The sequence below is a fragment of the Protopterus annectens genome, chromosome 2.part0 (assembly GCF_019279795.1).
Source record: "Protopterus annectens isolate FY-2018-M chromosome 2.part0, PAN1.0, whole genome shotgun sequence".
In the NCBI taxonomy this organism is placed as follows: domain Eukaryota; kingdom Metazoa; phylum Chordata; order Ceratodontiformes; family Protopteridae; genus Protopterus; species Protopterus annectens.
Genome location: NC_056728.1, coordinates 1,538,710,275 through 1,538,733,601, shown reverse-complemented (window position 1 = coordinate 1,538,733,601; position 23,327 = coordinate 1,538,710,275). Strand labels below are relative to the sequence as shown.

The following is a 23,327-nucleotide window of genomic DNA, read 5'->3' as shown; positions in this document are numbered from 1 at the left end:
ATGGCACCTTCTGAACCTGCCAAAAAGCTGTATGTCATGGAAAACTATACTCACTGCTGTAACATCTGCAAAAAGAGTGTCTGAGTTGCAGTCTCTCACGGTGGGTGAACCCTGTCTGATTTTCCGCAAAGACAGGGTCTCTTTAAGGAAAAAAACCCTCATTCATGCCCATAGTTTGAGTTTGCTGCGAATCAAGCCATCAGTCTCCCAGTTTTATACCCAGAACCTAAAATACAGAGAGAATAGATTCTGCATGTTCTGGTCATGCCTAGGCAGCTCAGTTATTACCTTGATAGAACTAGGACCTTTAGAAAAGCCTGATCAGCTATTTATTTTTTTATCAAGGGGCAAAAAAAGGACACCCTGTGTTTTAACGGACCATTTTGAGGTAGTTGTCATCAACTGTTATTTTTTGTTATTCCCACCATAGTAATTTCCTTCCAGACATTATCGAGGTACATTCCAAGAGAGTCTTGTCTTCTTCAATGCCATACTGGTAAGGTGTGGACTCCAGAAACATTCTGTAGGTGGCTACATTCTCTTCAGTGCAAACTTTTACAAAGCATTACAGACTGGACTCCATTTCTAAATCCAGGTTAAAGTTAACTAGAACTATTCTCAGGGGGCTCTTGGATCCATATCCTTCCTCCTCCCAGGATGGATAGGTTTTGGTATTCAATGCATATAGCGTAAGACTTACTGCAGTTGTGGGTATGATGAAAATAGGGCAGTTGCGCAAGTTGCACTTGTCCATAATGGTAGATGTTGAAGTTCCTCAATGCAGCAGTCACCACACTCATGCTCCTTCCCCTTACTATTCTATGTAGTCATAGATGGGATATAAATAGTTGTGTTTGTTTCTACCTTATATGTTTTATTGTTATTATTGGATGGTTATTTCAAATTGTTAGGCCTTCTATCATTGTATGGGTAATAAAGCTTCACTTTGAATGCTGATTTCCCTTCTTGGGATTAGCTAATCAGCGGTCAGAATGAAGTAGGTGGGGATAGCCAGAGAATTTTGCAGCTGGCTGGTAGATGTTCCCTAGATGGGAAACAACCCATATAGCCTAAGGGGTACTGCAGCAGTCAGGAATTTGAACATCTGCTGTTATGGAAAAATACAACTTGCACAACAGTACTTTCTCATACCCTGCCCCTCACTCCCTTGAATTATTTTTTTTCTACTGGACTAATATACCTCTTCTTGAAGTGACTTTTTGCCCACTTAACCTTGCCTTCATTCTACCAAAATTTGTTCCTCCCAGACAGAAAAAGAGAGTCTCTCTCCCATTGTACTCCTCAGCTGTCTGCCTTTTTTAGGCCAGGTACTGCCTTGCTCAGGTTGGTGCTGTAGCTAGGTACAAAACCGGCTCTCGAATATTCTGTAATGCAGCAGTAGGCATCTGTCCCTGCAGAGCCAGTGCATGGTGAAGACCACCTTGATTGCAGATGTAGAGAAAGCAGGGGTGCACTCTCGAGATAATCTGGAATTTTCCTGAGTATATTTTTACTGTTAATTCACATGATGGTAATGCAACAATGTTATATTTTCAGTAGAGTTTCTGAATGTGAAGTAGCTGTAATTTCCCACGTTGCATTGATATTTTTTAAAAAAGGTGTTTAAAGCCAAAATCTAAACTGATTTTGTTTTATTCTTTATTCAAGCATGGGCTGAATGTGAAATATGAAGCTTCTATAAAAGGAGACATTTCCCACGTTGCATTGATATTCTTTAAAAAGGTGTTTAAAGCCAAAATCTAAACTGATTTTGTTTTATTCTTTACTCAAGCAAGGGCTGAATGTGAAATATGAAGCTTCTATAAAAGGGGACAAGTGGAGTGGTGAGGCTTTTCTTCCTTGGAATATGTTCCCTCCAGGCATCAACAAATTCAATGCATATGCTATCCACGGCTCGGAAGAGAAAAGAACTTACGAAGCCTTGTTTCCTCTACCTAAGGATGAAGCAGAAGTACAGCAAAAACCGGACTTGTAAGTTGAAAATGTTAACAACTGAGAACACGAAGATGTCATGGCAATAGTGTCATGTGCCAATGTTTTCTTCACCATTGCAGGTCATAAAATAAAGTGCCTGCTAGTGCTTTATCTTATTCCCAAAAGTAATGCAAATGAAAACATGCTTAAAAATATATATTTTTTTTGAAAGAAAAGCTACAGTTTTGTATCAGGACAACACAGTGAATTCAGTGCTGCATAGCTTTGGAATACAAATGTTAAGCATAAGAATGCTTTTAAACAAGTAAACTTAGTCTTCAGTAATAGAGCAGATATAGGAAGGTATAGGACGTATAACACCAGTTAATTTGGGAGCTGATTAGTGTGACCATTGTATTCAGATCTTGCCAGATTTTTTTTTTTTTTTTGTATTCAACAACTGTTTTCTGTCTGGCTTATTTAAGACCAGAAAGTGTAGTCTTATCTTTGGTAAGGGTAGAGTAGACAGATTTTCTTTAAAATGTTACTAATATATTTGAAAAGAGTATCACAGAGCTGCTTTAAAAATAAGTAAAATGTCTAATGTACTACAGATAAAGTAAATTGCCATAGCAGATTCAAACTAATTTTGCATGTCGCACAGGGCCGGTTTTAGCATTTTGGGGGACCCCCAACAAATGTCAAGATGGGGCCTTCTGGGTATTTCCAGTCTTAAGTATCACCCTGCCACTGCCACTCCTCCTAATCAGTGTTTTAATGCATGCTGTAGAGTTTTAGGAGTAGTATCACTGACTGAACTGTAGTTATAATGCTCTGACATGATGACAGCCTCTATAACCCAATATGTTGTCCCATCTCACAGAAGGACATTCATAGTTTCTGGCATTTAGTTGCAACAATGATGCATTGCAACAACTCTATGTACAGGGCTAGACTTAGGTGAAATGATGTCCTAGGCACTGTCTAGGATTTCACCCCCCCCCCCCACACACACACACACATACACAGCCTCCAGTGCCCCCCTGATTTCCCCACACTGTGCACATTCCTTTTTTCTCGCATTTTGCTTTACTGTTCAGCTTTTTCAATAAGCCTTGACTTTCTATATACTCTGAAGTAGATTTTAAAGTTTTTTACACAACCTTTTCATCCAGTGATGGCTTGAACAGAAATTATGATTAAAGAAAGAAATTCATTGTTGCGGTTCAGTTCTAGCTTTCCTTGCATCCTTTTAACACACCTTTCCTGACCAAGACAGCACAGTAGTAACTGTTTAGGAAATATCACAGTTAGCCAGGGCCCTCAGAAGCCATAAGGTTATAGATGCTCTGGAATGCATTTTAGAGCATTTTCCCAACCTTTTAATCCAATGGTAGCTTGAAAAAAATCATAAGTAGAAAGACAGGAGTTGTGTTCTAGGCTTAATATTCATAGTTGATAAACAGCCTTAATAAATTAACAAGACAGTTGTTGTGTGGGTATTCAAATCCTATCTTGGAATACTACCTGCCTACCCCCCCCCCAAAAAAAAAAAATACTGCCTGTGCATTCCTTTGGTGTTATAGTGGGATGAAAGCAAAGGTTCAAATGGCCACGGTCATGTATTTCAAATAACTGCTGTCGTACATATACACAGCATACCTCCTCACCCATCACCCTTTCCTCCCCAAAGGCAGCCATTTGTATGCATGCCTGATGTGTGATTGTAGGAAAGGTTAATGAAGGTAACGATTACAGTAATGTATTCTACTTTGTTGCTACTAAACGGTACACTGCCCCTGTACAAGTTATATCATCCTTCTTTGTACACCTCTGAGGTCTGTGATAAAAGTAAAAGAAACTATGACTGCACTGTCCCCATCTCAAACAGAAGCTATAATGACCTCCTATACATACCTATAAGGTCCGATTGTGATGAAAAGTAAAGAAGCAATAACCTCATCATCACTGGTTTCCCCACACAACCTAAAGCAACCTTGCACAGAAACCTTTGAGCAGGGCTGGTTTTAGAATGGGTGCAGCCTAGGGCAGAGGCCACCACTATATCCAGGTCAAAATCCATTTGTACATTCTGTGATATTTTTAAACACACACACACACACACACACACACACACACACACACACACACACACATGCTTGCACTCGCATGTTCACCTTCAGGTAAAGTGGAGGACTTCTAGTTTATGGACTGTATGTTTCTGAGGTGCTATGGTTAACCAGAGCACATGGATAGATGCACACCCAACAGTGTGGACATGCAGTTGGCATTCCTTACACTAAAACTAACATCATAGCCAGCTTTTTGCACTTCCAATACCCTTGGCTGTACACACAAAAAACATAGCAAAGAACTCAACCAGAGCAAAACACTGTGAAATGACATTGCTATTCACTGGTTTTCAAACACATCTTCCTCCTCCCAAACCACCAAATATAGCCACCTATCATGTGTAAGGTCTATATGTGTGATGGTAATTGAAAGAAAATACGGCCAGCTTGTTACTCTTGAATACACTGCAACCTCATCTCCCAACACACAAGCATAATGGTAGTGCTGTTATGTTTGTGCTAGAAAGAGAAAAACTATAGCCACCTTGTATACACACACACACACACACACACACACACACACACACACGCAGTAGTAGTTTTGCACTGATTTTAGCAAATAGCAATACATTATGCAGCATTGGTACTGCCACACCAGATTAAAGACTGTTGTCAAACAACAGCAGGAATAGGTCACTTTTATTTACCTCATCAAGGAGTAATGCATACCTGTCATTCTGATTTCACAGAATGTCCTCGATTTACCTCTTAATTTTGCTCTGTCACTGGTAAAAAAAAGATTGCTTTGTTGGTAAATCATTCAGGATTACAGTCAGTCAATAAATCCATACATCAGAGTTTCATGCTTCTTATTGTCCAAAAAATGCACATAGATGCAAAATGCACTATTCTATTAACTTTTAATGGAATAAGAGCAATATTTAAAAAGTTTTCCTGATTTTGAGCCTTTATTTTGCAATTAGTTTTGGATTTGCCACGATTCCTTGAGCAAAACAGTTGATGGTTATAGTATCTGGTGTTCTGCCAGGAATTGTAAAACTCCCTGAAATTGAAAATCTTCCCTGAAGATGTAAGAATCAGCACTCAAAACCCAAGATGAGCGCTGAGATCGGACACTCTGGGCTGTTGACCATAAGTGCTTACCTCGCTCATGTTCAGTCACTGATTACTAGAATTTATCCTAACAGGGTCATATCAAAACCTTGTTTTTATAAAGTGCGTAACTGGAAAATGAGTAATCTTTTTTGTCCTCATTTCCCTGACCAGCAACAGGTTTTGTGGGGCCTCCAAACAGTCAAGGATGCTTGTGGGAGGCCCTTGCAGTCAAGGGTATTGCAGGTGCCTAAAGCTGGCTATGATAGTTTTAGTGGAGGGAATGCCTACCGGCAAGATTTAACAATAGCAAGGGCACTGCAGTGGTAAAACATTTAAGGAAATTGTGAAGCCTGTTACTTGACAAAAGACCACTATAACCAGAGATATCTTTCAATTTTAAAGGAGCTCTAAATAAGAGTTATTACTACCCACCTGGTTTATTAAGTACACAAGACTGTTGTACTAGCTTTTGTTGGTTTGACAACCATGTTACAAAATATCAAAATAAGATAACTTGTTGCTGTGCTTGGGGGAGGGGTCTTCAGGACCAGAGGGCCCCCAGCAACTGAAGGGTTCGCTGGTGCCTAAAGCCAGCTATGATGTCTCATTAGCTGCTGCCTCACAGACTGACAGCTATAGCTGAAAAATAAAGATTAAATTAATTTTGTCCCTTTGACCTCTGGTCAATCATTGTTCACTTAGTAATTTCACTGATTAACGTCTGAGTTTGTGAATCAGACTGTATGTGAACTCTGCAGGAACCTGTCAAGAACTTCAGTGCAAATTATTCTCCGTGAATATGGCTTAAAATTTTCAGAGGCGGAATAACCACCGACTCAGTCATCTTAGACAACTGCCTGTTAAAATTCTAAAGACCGGAACTCTGATTGTAAGGGTGATAGAAGTAGAGGGGCATATGTGTGTGTGTGTTTGTGGGGGGGATAGATATTAAATCTGAGGTTGCGATACTTAGGAGTATACCCCCATGCAGAAAGACTTTAATAGTACAACAGTGAATTTCAGAATTCACTGTTACTTGCTTTATTTAAATTACTCTTTGTTTTTGGGCCATCAGAATTCACGGTTTGGGTCTCATACGTTTGAATGAGAGCTGCCACAGAGTACTTGCAGCCAGTGATCCTAGGGATAGCCATTTTCACCTCCACCTGGCCAGTTCTACTTTCCTATATCCTGTTTTTGCTAAGTGTTTCACTGGGGTACAGAACTTAAAATATGCTAGGCAATCACCAGTGTCTTGTTATGGCAGTACCACAGTGACCCCCCCTTCATCAACAGAAAAGATTGTTAGAGCAGCAGTTCAAGGGTAACATTTCATGAGTTCTTATTTTTTTCATTGAAGTTTAACTCAGACTTTTTAAACATGCACATTTTTTGTAGTGTGTGGAGTGCTGTGATTATGCTTCAAAATCAGGAAAATAAGTTTAACTTGAAAGGTCTGTAGTACATCACCCAGTTTTACTAGAACTTGGGGTGCTTAATAAAAGCTTGTTGCTAAGGCACCTAAGCATTGTAAAGATTGGGTCTCACTAGGGACTAACAGCAAATGGTGCTGGCCTTCAGTGCTTCACACTCGAGGTAAATTTCTTGGCATCCATGATTGAACTTATAATAAGCTGGTTATGATCAGACCCGATCATAATCCTCTTTATTATAGCAGTTATTTCAGTATGTTAATGTAACAGTAATTGCCCTCCTAAACTTGAATATTGCTAAAGATATACACAGTTTAAATTATCATATTCATCACTGTCATCATCAACTTTGTTTTCCCATTTTAAATGGCAGTGGAGTGTCACATCAGCAGTCACACCTGTCTCTCTCTCAGTTCAGAGCCACTGTCCTGCCTTCATCATCAGTCATAACCCACCTGTCACTGTTTTTTTTTTTCATGTAGTCTGTCCATCTCGTGGCTGGAGATCCTTGTCTTTTCTTCCCTTCCTCCTGTCTGTCTTAAATCTGCTGTACCAAATTGCCTTCTGCTGTCCTGTACAAGTGACCAGTCCATCATAATTTGCTCTTCTTGAGCTTCTCTACAATTGCTTTGGCTTCCACTGTGATGTCCTTCTTTCTTTGTCTCACAGTGTGCATCCTATTACCTGTCTCGGGCACTTCATCTGCCAGCTGCTTTGCCTCCAGTGCCCACACTTCTGTTCACAGCACTGTTTTTGCACTTTACTTTTCAGCTTCTGTCACAGTCTTTTTTCATGTACTATCTATGACACTTGGTGCCATTTTTTGGCTGCAATATCTCTGATTCTAGCTTTGACTTCCTCAGCTATACCTTCCAGATACTTGGAGTTGTTGACTTGCACCACCATTCTCCCTTATATCTTAATTTTCATTTTCCTCTGATTTGCCCATTTTCTGCAATGAACACTGTCTTACCTGTACTCAGTTTCATCCCATGTGCCTTTTTGGCATTATAATCCCATAATTCCTGAAGCTCCTCTTCAGAGTCTGCTTGTAGTGCAACATCAGCTGCATAAAGCAGCTTTGATCTGTCCCCTTCAACCTGTTAGCTGATGCAGTCAGTCACCAGTATGAATAGGAGTTGGTTCATAGTTGAGCCCTGATGCATACCAACTGTAAACACTGTTCGTTCTTGTGTCATTGAGCTTATACATACCCTGCACTAATTCTACTTGAATGCCATCTGTTCTTGTTTGCAGTCACAGCCCTGCTGTGGAGTATAAGCTGAGATCATGAAGACTGATCTGTCTTTTCACTGAATCCCTATTGCCATGAGTTTGTCACTGATTCTGATGACATCTCTCAATGTCTCCAGAACATTCTTTCTCACCACAATTCCTACACCTTATCTAGTCTGTCTTCCCCCTTAGTAGTAGACTCTGAATCCCAGGTCAAGAACCTTTGCAGCCCTGCTCTTCCACCTTTTCTTCTGGATACACAGAATTTCCAGCCTTCTCCTTACCGTCATGTTGTTTCTTCACTTTTCCTATACTAATCCTTTGTTTCTTTTTGTCAGATTGAGTGGTTTTATACCCAGCTTTTACACGACAGACCTATCCCAAGAAACCTAGTCTGGGCAATTTGCCACTGAACAGCCAGTAACTTACTGCCCTAGGGCTGCTCTGCTTTTTGTTGAGCACACACTGGTCAGTATGGACTTATAGACTCCTGCCACTATTAGCATGAGTCTCTGCCATAGATTGGAGTAGGCTTGCACCTTAAGCCATTTATCACTAGCAAATACCCATGCTCCTTTTGGTGATGTTAGTCATTACCAAGTTGCTTAGAGCCAATTTTTGGGTTTATATTATTTCCTCGAAAGTTTTAAACAGCGAATGCTATCTACAGTGAAAATGCTGTTCAGCTAATTCACTATCATGGGGTGCTGTACCCCCCCCCCTGCTAATTATATATACCAACTCCAAGATCACACAACAGTGAAGAAAAGGCAAATTTTCCGATCTTCACTGTATTGCGATCTCACTATTAACAGTTTGCTGCACGGCATTTTTGCTCTAGATAGCGTTTGCTGGTTAAAACTTTCGAGGAAATAATATAGACCCCCAATTTTTATATGCTTCATTAGTGGCTTGCCCTGACATGGTGTGCAGTCTGTGGTCTCCTCTCTAGAGGATACTTTCACCACAGTTGATGCCTAGTGTAGTTTGTCCATGTGACTCTTCCCCCTTGGGCACCACCTGGAGCAGTGATGGCGAACCTTTTGGGCTCGGCATGTCAAAAATTCAGAAAATGTCCTAACTTGACTCTGTCATCACCCCTCCCCCCCAACAAAGGGGAAATAGTTCTTTCCATACATATTCTGCAAAACTCTGGACAGCTGAGATGTATACATGCACCCGGATAAAGACCTTTATTTCTGGTCAATCAGGAAAAAACAGACAGGTGTTAAGTTTCTTTGGTGACTCAGTGTGTCACTGAAAACATCATGGAGTGTCACCTTTGACATGCATGCCATAGGTTCCCCATCATTGACCTAGAGTATGTGATGCTGCCTATGATTCCATTCATGTGTGGGTGCTTTCTTTTGGCAGTCCTCTCAAGCTCAACTGGGAGGGGTGGATTTGAAACCAGTAGCTTCTTTATTGGGAATGGGACACCAGCATGTTTTTAGGAAGTAGAGGAATCCCACACATACATGGGGAGAGTGTACAAACTTCATGCAGGTAATGACCAAAGGTCAGGATTGAATGCTGCACCACTGTGTCTTCTTATTTTTTTAAATATTAAGTTAAAAAATCAAAATCATTAATCTGATGTTGTCAATTTTCATTTTATCCTAGACATATGGGTGTGGTTCCAATATCGTTACCGATTCAGCCGTTACTACAGCTCGCTTGGGCCAAAAACTCTCAAGCTTCACCTCTACCCAGAATCCTTCTTTCCCAGTTACCTCAGATCTTGTTTGCTGCTTTTCTGGGTCTATATTATAACATCGAAGTTGCAAAACTTCGAATGTTATAATATCGAACCAACTACATCGAAGGATGAAAATAGCAAAGCCCCGGAACATCGAATTCTTACCTAGGGCAAGATTTCAGTGGGCCTTTTTGTGACTTCGCTGTTTCCTCCACAGTGGTACGATAGTTAAGGACCTTAGCGTTAGGGTGCGGGTTAAGGTAAGTGGATAGGTAGGAATGTATGTATGGTTTAGTGTAGGGTTAGAAATAGGGTTTTGTAAGTGTATGTGTGTGTTTTAATTTGTTTGTTTGTGTTTAGTTTTGTACGGGTAAGTGTGCGATAGTTACGGATCTTAGGGTTAGGGTGTGGGTTAATTTTAGTGGATAGATAGGAATGTATGTGCGGTTTAGTGTAGGGTTAGTAGTAGGGTTTTGTTAAATGTATGTATGTGTATTTATTAGTTTGTTTGTGTATAGTTCATAGGGTAAGTGTGCGATAGTTACAGACCTTAAGGTTAGGGTGCGGATTAAGGTTAGTGGATAGATAGGAATGTATGTACGGTTTAGTGTAGGATTAGAAGTAGGGTTTTGTTAAGTGTATGTGTGTGGTTTATTTATTTTGGAGTGGCTGTGTTGTGTGTGTTTCTCAGAACAGCAAATTTTTTCCCTGGGAAAAAATTCGCTATTCTGAATTTTCGATGTCATCATATTTCGAAATTCCAAGTTCGAGCTTATGGTGTCCGATATTTTGGAATTTCAAATATATGATATAGACCCGCTTTTCCAGACAGACACATTCACTAGAGCTTAAGTTTATATTTTGGATATTTTTTCTTTATATTCCTTCAAGTTTCTTCCTTTTTCTGTGGTTATTACTTTATATTAACTCTATTGTCCTTTTAACTGTTCCTCTGCCCTTCAACTTGTAATTGCTTTCCCTTTTCCATACACTCAGGTGTATTCTCTGCTGTCATTGTTAATAGTCTTGTTTATGTAAGTTCGGGGTAATCCTTTACGATCATCATTGATAGTTTCTGTCTTTCTCTCTCTGTCCCCTTTCTTAAAAATTACAGCCTTTTTATTTATGGATGAGAAAACTAAGGCTCCTTCTGGCTTCAAAAAATGCCAGAAGTGCAGCCATAAGATCCCTCTATCAGATTTACACCTGTTGTGTGTATTGTTTGGGACCTGTACATTTACAGGAAGATTGTAGTATTTGCCATGGTTTAGTCATAAGGCTGTTGTTGAAAGGAAAAACAAATTAATCTTGAAAGGTTTGATTCCTTCCGCCTTTGTAGAAGCCATATGTGCTCAGGATAAGAGTAAAATGAATGTTTCTTCCCCTTCTTCATCATCCTGTTTGGAGAGGGGCAAAAAGAGAAATTTGTCTGTAGTAACATCTCCTTTGACACCGAGACATAAGAAGCCTAGTTCCTTAATTCCTAAAAGATCCTTGGAACTGATGGACTCTGGTTCTAAGACTTCGGTACCAGGAAAATCACTGGCACCTACCACTATTCCTGATTCAAAAGCTTTGACGCCAAAGGCTTTACACAAGAAATATTGCTTCCTGGCTATTCCTCAATGCCGACTACATTGGAGCAGAGTATGGATATAGTGCAAAAAAGATACTTTACCCAGAACTAGTTACTCCCTATCTATTGACCCTTCTGGGTGAGTTACCTGAAGTTTACCTTCAAAGGCTTAAATCACCCTCTCTCATGTCAGTCTGTTCCACCAAAAGTCTTACAGAAGTCGACGTGGAGAGACTGGTGAATAAAATGTTGTGGGTGAGAGGTTTTACAGGACTCCCCTTGTCTCCAGCCCCTATGGGCTCAGGAGGCGAACCTTCATTCACCCCTTTAACTACTCCTCCTCTGACCTCCTCTGAGGCATCAGAGTTTACAGCTCTGAGTTGTCCAGCACTGATTGTTTTGGTTCTCGAGATCTCTCTCTCTTCAAAATGAGATATTGCCCTGAGTTCTTTGGTGCTTTTGGATCCGAAGACCTCCCGGGGCCATATCTGCCCTGTCAGGTCCAAGGGGCAGGAGTTGACTCCAGTTTTTCGGAGCCATCCCTGCACCTTGGAGCATCGGTATGGTTTAGTTTGGCTCCAGCTTCTGTCTTGGAGGCTGTTTCCTTAGAGTGGGGAGTGACCTTGGTTCCAAGGCAGTCTATCTTGGTTCCAGGCTCCTTTCCCTCTTTGGGAGCCAGCCTTTGAGGCAATGAAGAGGCCCTTGTGTCTTGCAGTGACTCGGTTAGTCCCTTCCTCCTTGGGACAGATACCTTCCTCACGCCCAGTTATTTGACCTGACTCTCCACTGTAGCAGTGAGTACCAAAACCGCAGGAATCTCAGATGCAGATTCTGTCATCTTCTGATACCTGTTCTGAGGAACCTCCTTGGGGGATATTCTGAAGAAGTGCAAGAGGAAGCATTTAGATTCCCCATAGGAACTGGTCACGAAAGACACTGATTTTTATGAAGGGGAGGGGTCTCCAAGGTCACCCCTGATGATGTCTCTTTTGGAGACATTCCTAGAAATTTTGAAACAAAGGGGTGACTGAAAGTCCCAAAACCTTCCTTGGAGGAATCAGTTTACCTGCACACTTTTGGTACTTGCCCCTCTACCTCTTGGGTGATTCTACCCATGGACAAACTCATTCAGTTGATTTCTCAGTGGGTGTGGAAGGCTTCGGATACCATTGAACCCATTCCCAAGAGACTGGACAAAATTTTATCTGCACCTGAGGATAAACAATTCTGGCCTAAAGGTTTAGCTGTAGATGCCATGGTTGTAGCAGCTGCCACAAAAAAGGAACTCGCTATTAAGATTTCATCTCTCTATCCACCCAACAGAGTGTCTCGGGAGATGGATAGATTTGGGAAGTGGGTCTACGCTTCATCGACCTTTGTCTTAAGGTCTTTGAATTTCCTGGCACATTTTACCAGACTTCAAAGGGATCTGATCAAGGAATTGTTAGATACCCTGGCAGAAGCTGTTACTGAGGGAGTCCAAGAAAAAGTTGCTTCTCAGTTGGCCACCCTGGAGTCTGTGTTAAACTCAGTAGAAAAGGCACACAAACAGCAGCTAAAGCCAAGTAATGTATAAAAAAGTAAAATAAAACCAAAACAAACGATCCGGTCACCACAGCCAGCTTAAAAATAAAACAAAAACTTTAATCAAAAACAAAAGAAATACAAAAAATGAGCACTTTCAGGCAAAAGGCCTTCTTCAGATCTTAAAAGCACAAAGCAAAGCAACACCTAAAGTCAGTAAGGAAACCACAAGGCATAAAGAATCAACCAATTGACACATAGTATCAATTAAAAAATCTCCTTGCTCTGAACAGTGTTGTTTAAACCAGGCAAACTGTTAGCTCTCAATTTAACAATCCATTTCATCTCCGCAAACTCAGTGCTCTGCACAATGTCCCCACCTCTCTTATTTCTTGCAATGAGTTATATTGCCATAAACTTAAAGCTATGTCCTAGAAAATCCTTTGCGTCTTCCAAGTGCATTGGTTGTATTCTGTAGTCTAATGTCACTAAGGTGTTTCAAAACTCAATCCTTCAACAACATATTGGTTTTGCCTACATAAAAACAAGAACACCCATCACATAAAGCAAGGTATAACAAGTCATTGCTCCTGCGATTTGTACGTAACCTAAAATCAAAAACTTCTCCAGGGCATGGATGGCGAAAAAAACTTGCAGAAGAAGCCAGCAGTCAGAGCAAGGCGATTGTTTAATTGATACTGTGTGTCCATTGGTTGATTCTTTATGCCTTGTGGTTTCCTTAGTGCTTTTAAGTGTTGCTTTGCTGTGTGCTTTTAAGATCTGTGTCAGACTCGTCCATGAGGCTCATTGCGTATGCAGCCGATGGGACCACCAGAGAGGTGGATTCTGGTGTAGCCATAAGGAAACACACCTGGATGTGCCTGTATGACTTTGTGAAGCCCTTTAAATCTTCGTTCATCAATCCACCTTTTGACAGATCATCTCTGTTTGACCCAAAAGTTAGAGAGACATTATCCAGGTGCGAGAAGGATGGTAAGACCCTTTCTGCTGTGGGCATATGTTTCTCCGCTCCCAAAAGATCCTTTTCCCAGAATCAGAGGAGCAGTGGAAAGATGTGGTTCAAAAAATCCCAAGGGCCTTTCCAGGACACACATGGTGCCAGTTCTCCCAGGTAAACACTTTCAGCATTCCTGAAAAGAGGCCTGATTGTCTTCCTCTGGAGGCGGTTGGGGCACTTATTCTTGCACCAAAATGCCTGGCTAAATATAACAACAGATTCTTAGGTGCAATGGATTATTTCCAGAGGTTATACCATACCCTTTTCCCTTCTTTCCCCTGTATGCAAAAACATCTCCGATGTTCCACCTAATCAGAGGGAACCAGCAGTTCTAGAAATTCAAAAATTGCTAGAGAAAAGTCATCCAAGAAGTCCAACCAGACTAGAGAGGATCCAGAATTTACTCAAGATTCTTTTTTTAGTGCCAAAAAAGATGGGACTAGAGACCAATTTTGAATCTCAGTGTGTTGGACAAATCAGTTCGACAAACAAAATTCTGGATGGTCACAATAAAGTCCATTCTACCATTTTTTGGAAAAGGATGACAGGATGTGCTCAGTAGAGCTTCAGGATGTGTATTACCACATAAAAATAGACAAATGCTCCAGGAAGTTTCTCCACTTCTGGCTGGGAGCCAGTCATTACCAATTCAGGGTGCTGCCCTTTGGTCTCACCACATCCCCCAGGGTGTTCACCAAATGTATGGCAGTAGTAGCAGCTTACTTGAGACTGCAAGGATTCCGGGTGTTTCCATATTTGACAACTAGCTCATTACCACTCCGATAAGGCCTCGATTGATAAAGGCAAGGGATTATGTTCTCAACACCTCTGCGTACCTAGAAATAACTGTAAATCATGAAAAATCTCAACTGACTCCAACTCAAGAGTTTAGAGTTTATAGTGGCAGTGCTGAATACAACAACAACCGTAGCATCCCTTCATCCGATGAGACTTTGAAAAATCATAACCGCTCAACTAATTTTACAGGTCCTAGGTTCTATGGCAGTGACAATCACTCTAGTTCCCCTACCCAGATATCACATGAGAATTCTAAAACGGCTGCTAGAATCTCAGTGATCTATGGTATACCAATCCATGTCGGACCAGATTCTGATCACCAATCATTGCAGGAAGGATTTAGCTTGCTGGGTTCACTCCAAAGAAATTCTCCTGGGCTGCCCCTTCATCCTTCCAGAACCTAAGGCTATAGTGACCACAGACACCTCCCAGATGAGGTGGGGGAGCATTTTCTGGGCAAGACTGTCCAAGGCACTTGGTCCCCTTTAGAGGCCAACTTGCATATCAGTGTTCTGGAACTAAGAGCAGAGCTTTGTGTTGCAAGCCTTTCAAACAGCTCTTCCTTTGGAAACAACTGCAGTTCAAACAGACAATATGTCAGTAGTTTGGTACTTCAACAAACAGGGAGGAACCAAATCTTATCCCCTTTGTCGAGAAGCACTCAGAGTGTGACAGTGGGTGATCTCTTCCATCTGCTTTCTGATAGCAATGCACATTCCGTGGAGTTCCAATGTGATAGCGGACAAACTGAGCAGATGTATTCTTCAGCTTCACAAGTGGTCTCTCAATCCAAAATTGATGGAAAAGATTTTCCATCAATCGGGCCAGCCTTGTTGCAACCTGTTCACCTTTCCCCTAAACAATAAGTGCAGCAATTACTTTGCCCTGATTCCCCCTCTGGGAAAGTCACCAAGAGATGCTGTTCTCTACACTTGGTCCCCTGGACTCCTATATGCCCCCCCCCCGAGATACCTCTAATTCCAAAATTCTTACAGAAAGCACTCAGTTTGAAGAGCAAAGTAATCCTCATTGCTTCCTTTTGACCTCAACAGATATGGTTCCCCTTTCTTTGGCCTTATCTGATTCAACAACCTTGGACTCTGTACCCAGCTCCAGACCTTCTGTCCCATCCATTTTGAACCTCAAACTGACAGCACGGTTCCTCCAGTTCCATTAGTTGCCAGGCATCTTAACCTTTCTTCCCCAAACAAATTCTCCTAGTTTCTCATAAGCCTTCCACCTGTAAACTATATAGTAGTAAATGGAAGAGATTTACCATTTGGGCTCATGAAAGGGATAATTAACCCCTTTTCCACTTCTTTTGATAATGTTTTAGATTGCTTAGCTTCTCTTTTGAATGCAGGAGCTTCCCCTTCTATCATCAGAGTACAACCAGCGGCAATTTCAAATTTCCATGATGGCTTGGAAGAATATCCCTTGGCTTCTCATAAAGTTTGTAAATCATTTTTAAAATGACACTTTTGCTGAAACCTCCTTTCAAAGATCCTACTCCACCTTGGGACCTAAACCTAGTGTTACAAACCATTGTACAGTCTCCCTTCAAACCATCTGCAAATTGTGATCTGAAGTATTTGTCATGTAAAACATTATTGTTGGTGGCAATAACCTCTTCTAGAAGTTGTTGTTGTTTTTCTTTCGGCTTTTCCCGGTTAGGGGGTCGCCACAGCAGAACTCCGGTCCGCTAATGATTGACAGTAGATTTTTACAGTGCCGAGGTGCCAGCTCGACGCCCAACCTTCAACAAAGGCACACCTATTCACACATGTCTTTCGAACGCTACTTGACCGTGGGGAGGACATGCAGACTCCACACAGAAGGCGCTTCAGCCGAGAATCAAACGGGAGAACCTCTTGCTGTGAGGTGACAACGCTACCGCTGCACCACAGCAGCTTCTCCAATAACCTGTTCTAGAAGAATTTGTAACTGTCTGTCCTCCTAATCTATTTACTTTGAAAACCAATAACTTAAGCTGTTGGTTGAAGGTGCTATGGAAAAGGCTTCCCATCCTGAGGGTCAGCTGTTAGCTAAGAAAAAAGGCAAAAAAAATTAGGTCTGATACAGCTGCTGTCTGGCCTCCCCTGGGTGTCTGTTGAGGCTAGTGAAAGCCAGAGGTTCGACTGGTAGATGTTTCAGATTTTGTTGCTACAATCCCATCAGAGGTTGGCATGGATCTGACATGTAGCACATTCACAGAGGCTTTACAAATGTCTGCACCAGATGTTGAGGGGGAATCTTGGCTGATTGTATCCGAGGGAATGAGGGGGATTCCACAGATCTTAGTGAGGGAGGAGGTCCCTACTATGCTTATTGCGTGTTGCCAAGGGTCTGAACCACCCATGGTGTTTTCATGCAGACATCACATAGAAAAAGAAACACAAACTCAAGCATATTTCCCCTGCAGTGAAGGATCCACAACAAGAATGGTAGGATTTTTCTCTGGGTTGTGTAATGTTTTAATGGCTTTAAAGCCTCCTCAAGAGATGTTTGTGCCTACCCTCTCCCTGGACTTCCACTCCTTTTAGAAGACCCAGAGAGCTGGATTCCTCTGATGAGAACCAGGTTTTGGGGGGGGAAGAGGCCTTAGCCTGCTCTCGTTCAGAGGAAGGGGTATCTATTAGTCCAGATTCCCCTTTAGAGGAACTCTCCTCTGGGGACAGTGTTACCCGTATGACGGAATTCTTTAAGTGGGATTGCCGTCAAGTTTCTGATATCCAGAAGAGGTATTATGAGCTCCTTCTGCTATTCTACAAGTTCTGGCTGCCCTCCTGGATACCTTTTCAGCAGTTACTGTGGCCCCTGATTCTCAGACCCAGCTTCCAAGAAACCTGATAGATTTTACAAGGTGCCTGATGACTGTAAATTTTTGTATAAATGTACTACTGCTGATCCTTCTGTAGTGTCTGTCTCTTCTGACAAGCCCTCCAAGTTGGTGCCCTCTACCAAGCAGCTTCCATCAGACAAGACTAGTAGGGCCATGGAGAGGCTGGGCAAAAAGGTTTATACTACTGCCACTTTAACTTTTACAGCCATTAGCTACCAGACTCATATGACCAGGTATGTTTTGGCCCTTTTTTTCTCAGGTTTCTCAGGTAATTTCTAATCTTCCTGCATCTGAGGGGAATCCTATGCCCTTTCCTTGTTGGGTTCTACTTTTCAAGTTGCCCACCACTCTATTAAGTGCAGCTATGATGCAATTGTTGCTTCCTCCAGGGCCGCTGCATTTCATTCTGTTATGAGGTATTACTCCTGGCTTCATCTCCAGGCTTTGCCTGTTGACATTAAGGTCAAACTATTGGATTCTCCTTTGGGTAATAAAAATCTTTTTGGTGCTGCTGCTGAACTTTTTATGTCTCTCCAGAATAATGGCAAAGCCTTGCAGGAGTTGAAACATATTTTGTTTCTCCTATTCCAAAGTTTCAAAGGAATTACCCCTCTAAATCCCAAATTTGCTTTTGTTTGCAGGCAGTCTCTTCTTCTGCCCAAAGGTAAGAAGGGTTTTAAATGAGTGCCTCCTGTAAATTCTACTCAGACCCCTACTTCCCAGAAACTTACTTTTCAGGATAAGCCAGGTTCCATTTGAAAATTTGCTTCCCCTTTCCCTTCATCACTTCATTCCCTTTTCCTTCATCACTTCATCTTTCCCTGTCCCTACCAAATTTGTTAAGAATCACAACAGACTCTTGGGTTCTGTCCATTATCTGCCAGGGGTATTTCACAGTTTGGAAATCCCTTTCTCTCTTTTTAGGCATCCCTCAACCTCCTTGGGAACAACTTCCTCTTTTTCCAGAGGTGTTTCATTCTCTTTTGATCCAGGGCACCATTCAGGCTCTACCCCTTGCCCAGTTAGGAAGGGTTTTTTATTCCAGAATGTTTTTGGTTCCCAGGAAAGAGGACACTTAGACCAATTCTGGACCTTTTCCCACTCAACAGCTTTCTTAAGATTCCTTCCTTTTGGATGTTGTCTCTTCAAACCTTATTTGTTCTTCTTCTTCCCCAGGCCTTTTCTGGTCTGTCTGGATCTCAAGGATACCTACCTTCATATCAACATCCATCCCCTTTTCAGGAAATTTTTGCATTTCTGTGTTTCCTTCATGCATTTTCAGTTCTCTGATTTGCCCTTTGGGCTCTCTACTGCCCCAATGGTGTTCACCAAATGGCTTGCTCCTGTCATTGCCTTTTGCAGGATGAGAGGGGTTTAGATCTTTACTTATCTAGACAATTTGCTCATTCAAGCTTCCTCCCCGGAGGCTCTGTTTCAGGATTTCCAGTTTACTATTTCCCTATTGCAGAGTTTGGGGTTCACCATAAACTTTTAAAAATCTACTCTGACCCCTTCTCATGATTATGTTTTCCTTGGTTGCAGGATCCAGACTGTCGCTTGTCCCTCTCTAACATAGATGACAAGTAGGCGGGGTATTTCATTTAGATGTTTCAATACATAGAAACACATCAGAATGGATAGCAGCATCATAAAATATAAACAAACTGATTAACAGACAGACCTTACATACATACATGCTTACATCTCAACAGCTTACTACAAAATGGCAGTCAGACTCACACATGCTCGGTATTTATACACTTGTGCAAGTCCTTGGATAGCTTTTTAAAGGTATACTGTATACACACACATTGATCTACATCCTCTGTCTTAAAAAGATTGCCCTTGGTAAAAACAACATTAGAGTTAAACATTCATGATTATACACACTAGAAACAAAACAGAATGTTCATGTCCAAGTTGCCATGTATCTATTACATGGTCTGGAGATATGACCAGATCTCATAACATAACAATCTGGACTGAATTTAACAACAGGAACTGTCTTCGTTGAACAACTCGTATCAGGAACTTCTGGATTCATCACTAGAACAGGAATATTCTCTGGAACTTCCTCGGGAATTTGAACACCAGACAACTCACTCTGAGATAAAGAGTCCGGGTCTATATTAGAACATCGAAGTTTCAAAACTTCAAAGGTTCTAATATCAAATCCTATTCAGCAAAAGCTGAAAACATTGAACATACAGAACAGCGAATTTTTTCCTAGGGAAAAAATTTGCTGTTCCAAAACACATACACACAACACAAGCACACCAAACAAACAGCAATCCACACACATACACCTAAAATCTTACACCTAACCCTACACTAAACTATACACACACCACTAACTATCCATTTACCTTAACCCAAACCCTAAACCTAAGGTCCGTCACTATCGCACACTCACCTGCGCCCTAACCCTAACTCACCTACCCTGCCCTAACCCTCACGTCCACACAATCGCACACTTACCTGACCTGTGCCCTAACCCTAACTCACCTAGCCTGCCCTAACCCTCATGTCCACACAATCGCACACATACCTAACCCGCACCCTAACCCTAACTCACCTAACCCGCCCTAACCCTCACATCCACACAATCGCACACATACCTAACCTGCACCCTAACCCTAACTACCCTAACCCGCACTCAATCGCACACTTACCTGAACCCGACCCGTAACTTTCCACCACAGCGCTGAAAATACTGAAGCAACAGGAACGGACAACCAAATTCTTTCCCTAGGAAAACATTTGGTTTTCTGTTGCTTCGATATTTTCAGCTTTCGCTGAATAGGGTTCGATTTTAGAACATTCGAAGTTATGAAACTTCGATGTTCTAATATAGACCCAAAGAGTCTTTCTCACAGGCTATGTGCTGTGGTATAGGCTTTGACACTGGTTTCAGATGTTTCCGATTCACCCTAAACTCTGCTCCTTGTGATTCCACAATGTGCGATCTCGGCTCTGGGCAAATATTCTTCACTACTCCAATCCAATCATAACCTTTGGACATTTGCATCCTTACCACGTCTCCTAATGGATTGAGCAGTTTGCTGGTCTTATCATAGTAGGACTTCTGGGTTAAATGCTTCTTCAACAGACTGGTTTTCACTGACCTGTTGTTCTTGACAAATGGAACCAACAATTGACTACTGATTGGTAATGTGGTTTTGGTTTGTCTCGACAGAAGTCTATGGGCAGGTGAACCAAGATGTTTATCATGAGGAACGTTTCTGAGAGTCAAAAGATTCAGGAAAACATCACTGTTGTCTCATTTAGACTTCTCTAGTAACTGTTTTGCACTTTGAACTGCACATTCTGCCAAACCATTTGACTGCGGGTACTTGTGACATGAGTAAAGTCCCATTCTTTGGCAAATCGTTTGAACTGTTATCTTGTAAATTGCGTGCCATTTTCAGAAATAACTTTGTACAGACTACCATGGACTGCAGAATGATGCTTCATCTTAGTAGTGACAGTACTGAATGCTAGATTGGGAAGTAGGTCAATCTTGAACTAATTAGAGTAAGAATCTACTAACGCCAAATAATGTTGACCATTCCACTCGAAGATATCTGTGGCTACTGTCAACCAAGGTAGTTCAGGAATCTGGTTTAGCCTAAGTGTTTCTTTCTGCTGATGTGGCTTTGTACTATTACACACAGAGCAAGATAAAAGTGCTGTCTCAATATGTTGTGACATAGAAGGCCAAAATACTAGTCCTCTTGCCTTTCTTTTGGCAAAATATGCTCCTGGGTGACCACGATGCAAGACAGTAATGTACTCTTGTTGCAAGGACTTTGGAATCATTACCTTCGGACCTTTCATAATATACCTTTGTCAGACAAAAGCTCATATCTTAAAGAAAATAAGGTTGAACTTCTTGAGGTAAACTAGATTGCTTTGATGGCCATCCATGACTGATAAAGTGGTTAAGCCTTTGTAAAACTGGATCTGTGGCTGTGTGATCTTTCAGCTCATCAAGAAGTGTGGAAGAAAATTTTCTCACTTCCATGACATCAAAATGAAGGTTCTCATTCTCATGCTGTTCTGTCGTGTTTCTGGGCGATCTGGATAATGTGTCTGCAGTTTCTTGTAGACAAGAGTGAAATTATACTTCTGCAATCTGAGGATCATGCATTGCAGTCTGGCTAGAGATTAATGCATAGGCTTTCTCAAGATAGTGGTGGTCTGTGTCAATCTGGATAGGTCTACCATAAACATAATCATGGAACTTTGAACATGCAAACACAATTGCCAAAAGCTCTTTCTCGATCTGGGCATACCACATTTCAGTATGGGAAAAAGTTCTCGATGCATAGGCAGCAGGTTGACCCTCTTGTAGAATGACTGCACCTAGACCAAATTTTGAAGCATCACATGAAAGAGTAACTGGCTTGTGGACATCATAATATCTGAGAGTTGGTGGACAATCAGTTCTGTGTTTCAGAACATCAAATGCTCTTTGGTGTTGCTCTAACAATGACCAGGATACATCTTTACGTGTCAGCTCTCTAAGCGGTGCTGAAAGTTGGCTCAAGTCTGAAATGAACTTACCTAGATAGTTAACCATGCCAAGAAAATGTTGCAGGGCTTGAACATTGTCTGGAGCTGGCATCTCGAGAATGGCTGTTTGCTTAGAAGGGTCAGGTCGTAGGCCTGAACTAGTAAATAAATGTCCAACATAAGTAACCTCTTCTAGCCTGAATTTGCATTTCTGTGGATTGAGCTTAAGATTCACTTGACATGCTCTTTCCAGAACTTTTCTGAGGTTTCTGTCAGGCTCAGCTTCACCATGACCTCCTACTAGTATGCCGTCTATTATAATAGCACAAGGATACCAAGAAAAAGTTGCTCCATTGCACGTTGAAAGATTTCACTTGCAGAATTTATCCCAAATGGCATTGTCAAAAATGTACCTTCCAAATGGAGTACTGTATGTAGTGAGCAATGATGATTTCTTGTCAAGCTGAAATTGCCAAAATGAACTCTCTGCACCTAAGACAGAAAAAACAGTGGCATCAGAGCTGCAATTTCTTTGACTCTGCACATTGGATGATGAGGTCTTTTTAGTGCTTTGTTCAAATCTCATGGATCAATACATATTCTGATGTCATCTGTACTTTTCTTATGAGCTACCACCAATGAAGATACCCACTCACTTGGTTGTGCAACTGGGCAAATCACACCTTGTCCCACCATTTTATCTAGCTCGGCTTTGACTCTGTCCTGCATGGCTATTGGAACCTTTCGTGCTGACCTGATAACTGGACTGACATCAGGGTCTAATTTCATAGAGTACACAACTGGAAGCTTCCCTAGTTTGTCTTCAAAAAGATCAGCATAGGGAAAAAAATGCACTGGGTGAAATTAAAGTAGTGGTCTTTCAAGCTTACTTGGTGGATTTCCTTATTAAATGAAAGCAGTCCAATTTTCAAGCTGTCTCTGAGCCCTAACAATGATTGGACTTCCCCTTTGACCACATAAAATAACAAGTCATAGCTTCTGCCAGCAGAGTAACATGAAAGCACTACTGAGCCGTCAGTCTGAATTTCTTCACCACCATAAGCAACAAGCTTTGCACTCCTTTTCAAATCAAGCCTCTCACCATGACACACTAGCAAATGTTTCTGCTGACATAACATTGCACTTGGAACCTGTGTCAACTTTAAGCTCTGTGGGTTTTCCATTTATCTGAACAGTACAAAATACTTCATTTTTTGCCCTTAAATCTACTGCATTAACTGTTTGATAAAGCACTGACACACCATCAACATAAAGAGTGGGGTGGTAGCTCTTTAATTGATCAACTCATTTCTCAAAGTGTTCCCTTTTAATAAAAGAATGCTGGCTTTTTGATTTAAAAAAAACTCTTGAAATTATTCCATTTATTGCATTTGTGGCATTGTTCACCAAAAGCTAAATATTTTTCCCTTTTAGGTTCATGGTTTCCATCACAATTACGACAGCTGGCAATAAAACTAGGTTGGGGCCCATGCTTTGAGTTTGCTGATTCACTCTTATGCTTAACTGAGACTTTGCAAACTCTATAACTTGCAGGAACGTTGT

At 41.4% G+C, this 23,327-nt stretch overlaps 1 protein-coding gene across 2 annotated transcripts in view; it reads left to right on the top strand.

Moving 5' to 3' along the window:
• The window catches only part of CCHR2.PART0H4orf33 (chromosome chr2.part0 C4orf33 homolog), a 313,948-nt gene that overhangs the window by 238,545 nt on the left and 52,076 nt on the right, over nt 1-23,327 (top strand). For both annotated transcript variants that reach the window (XM_044061669.1, XM_044061670.1), the window contains exon 5: nt 1,793-1,992. In XM_044061669.1, the coding sequence (XP_043917604.1) occupies nt 1,793-1,992 (200 nt within the window). The remainder of the gene's footprint in view (nt 1-1,792; nt 1,993-23,327) is intronic.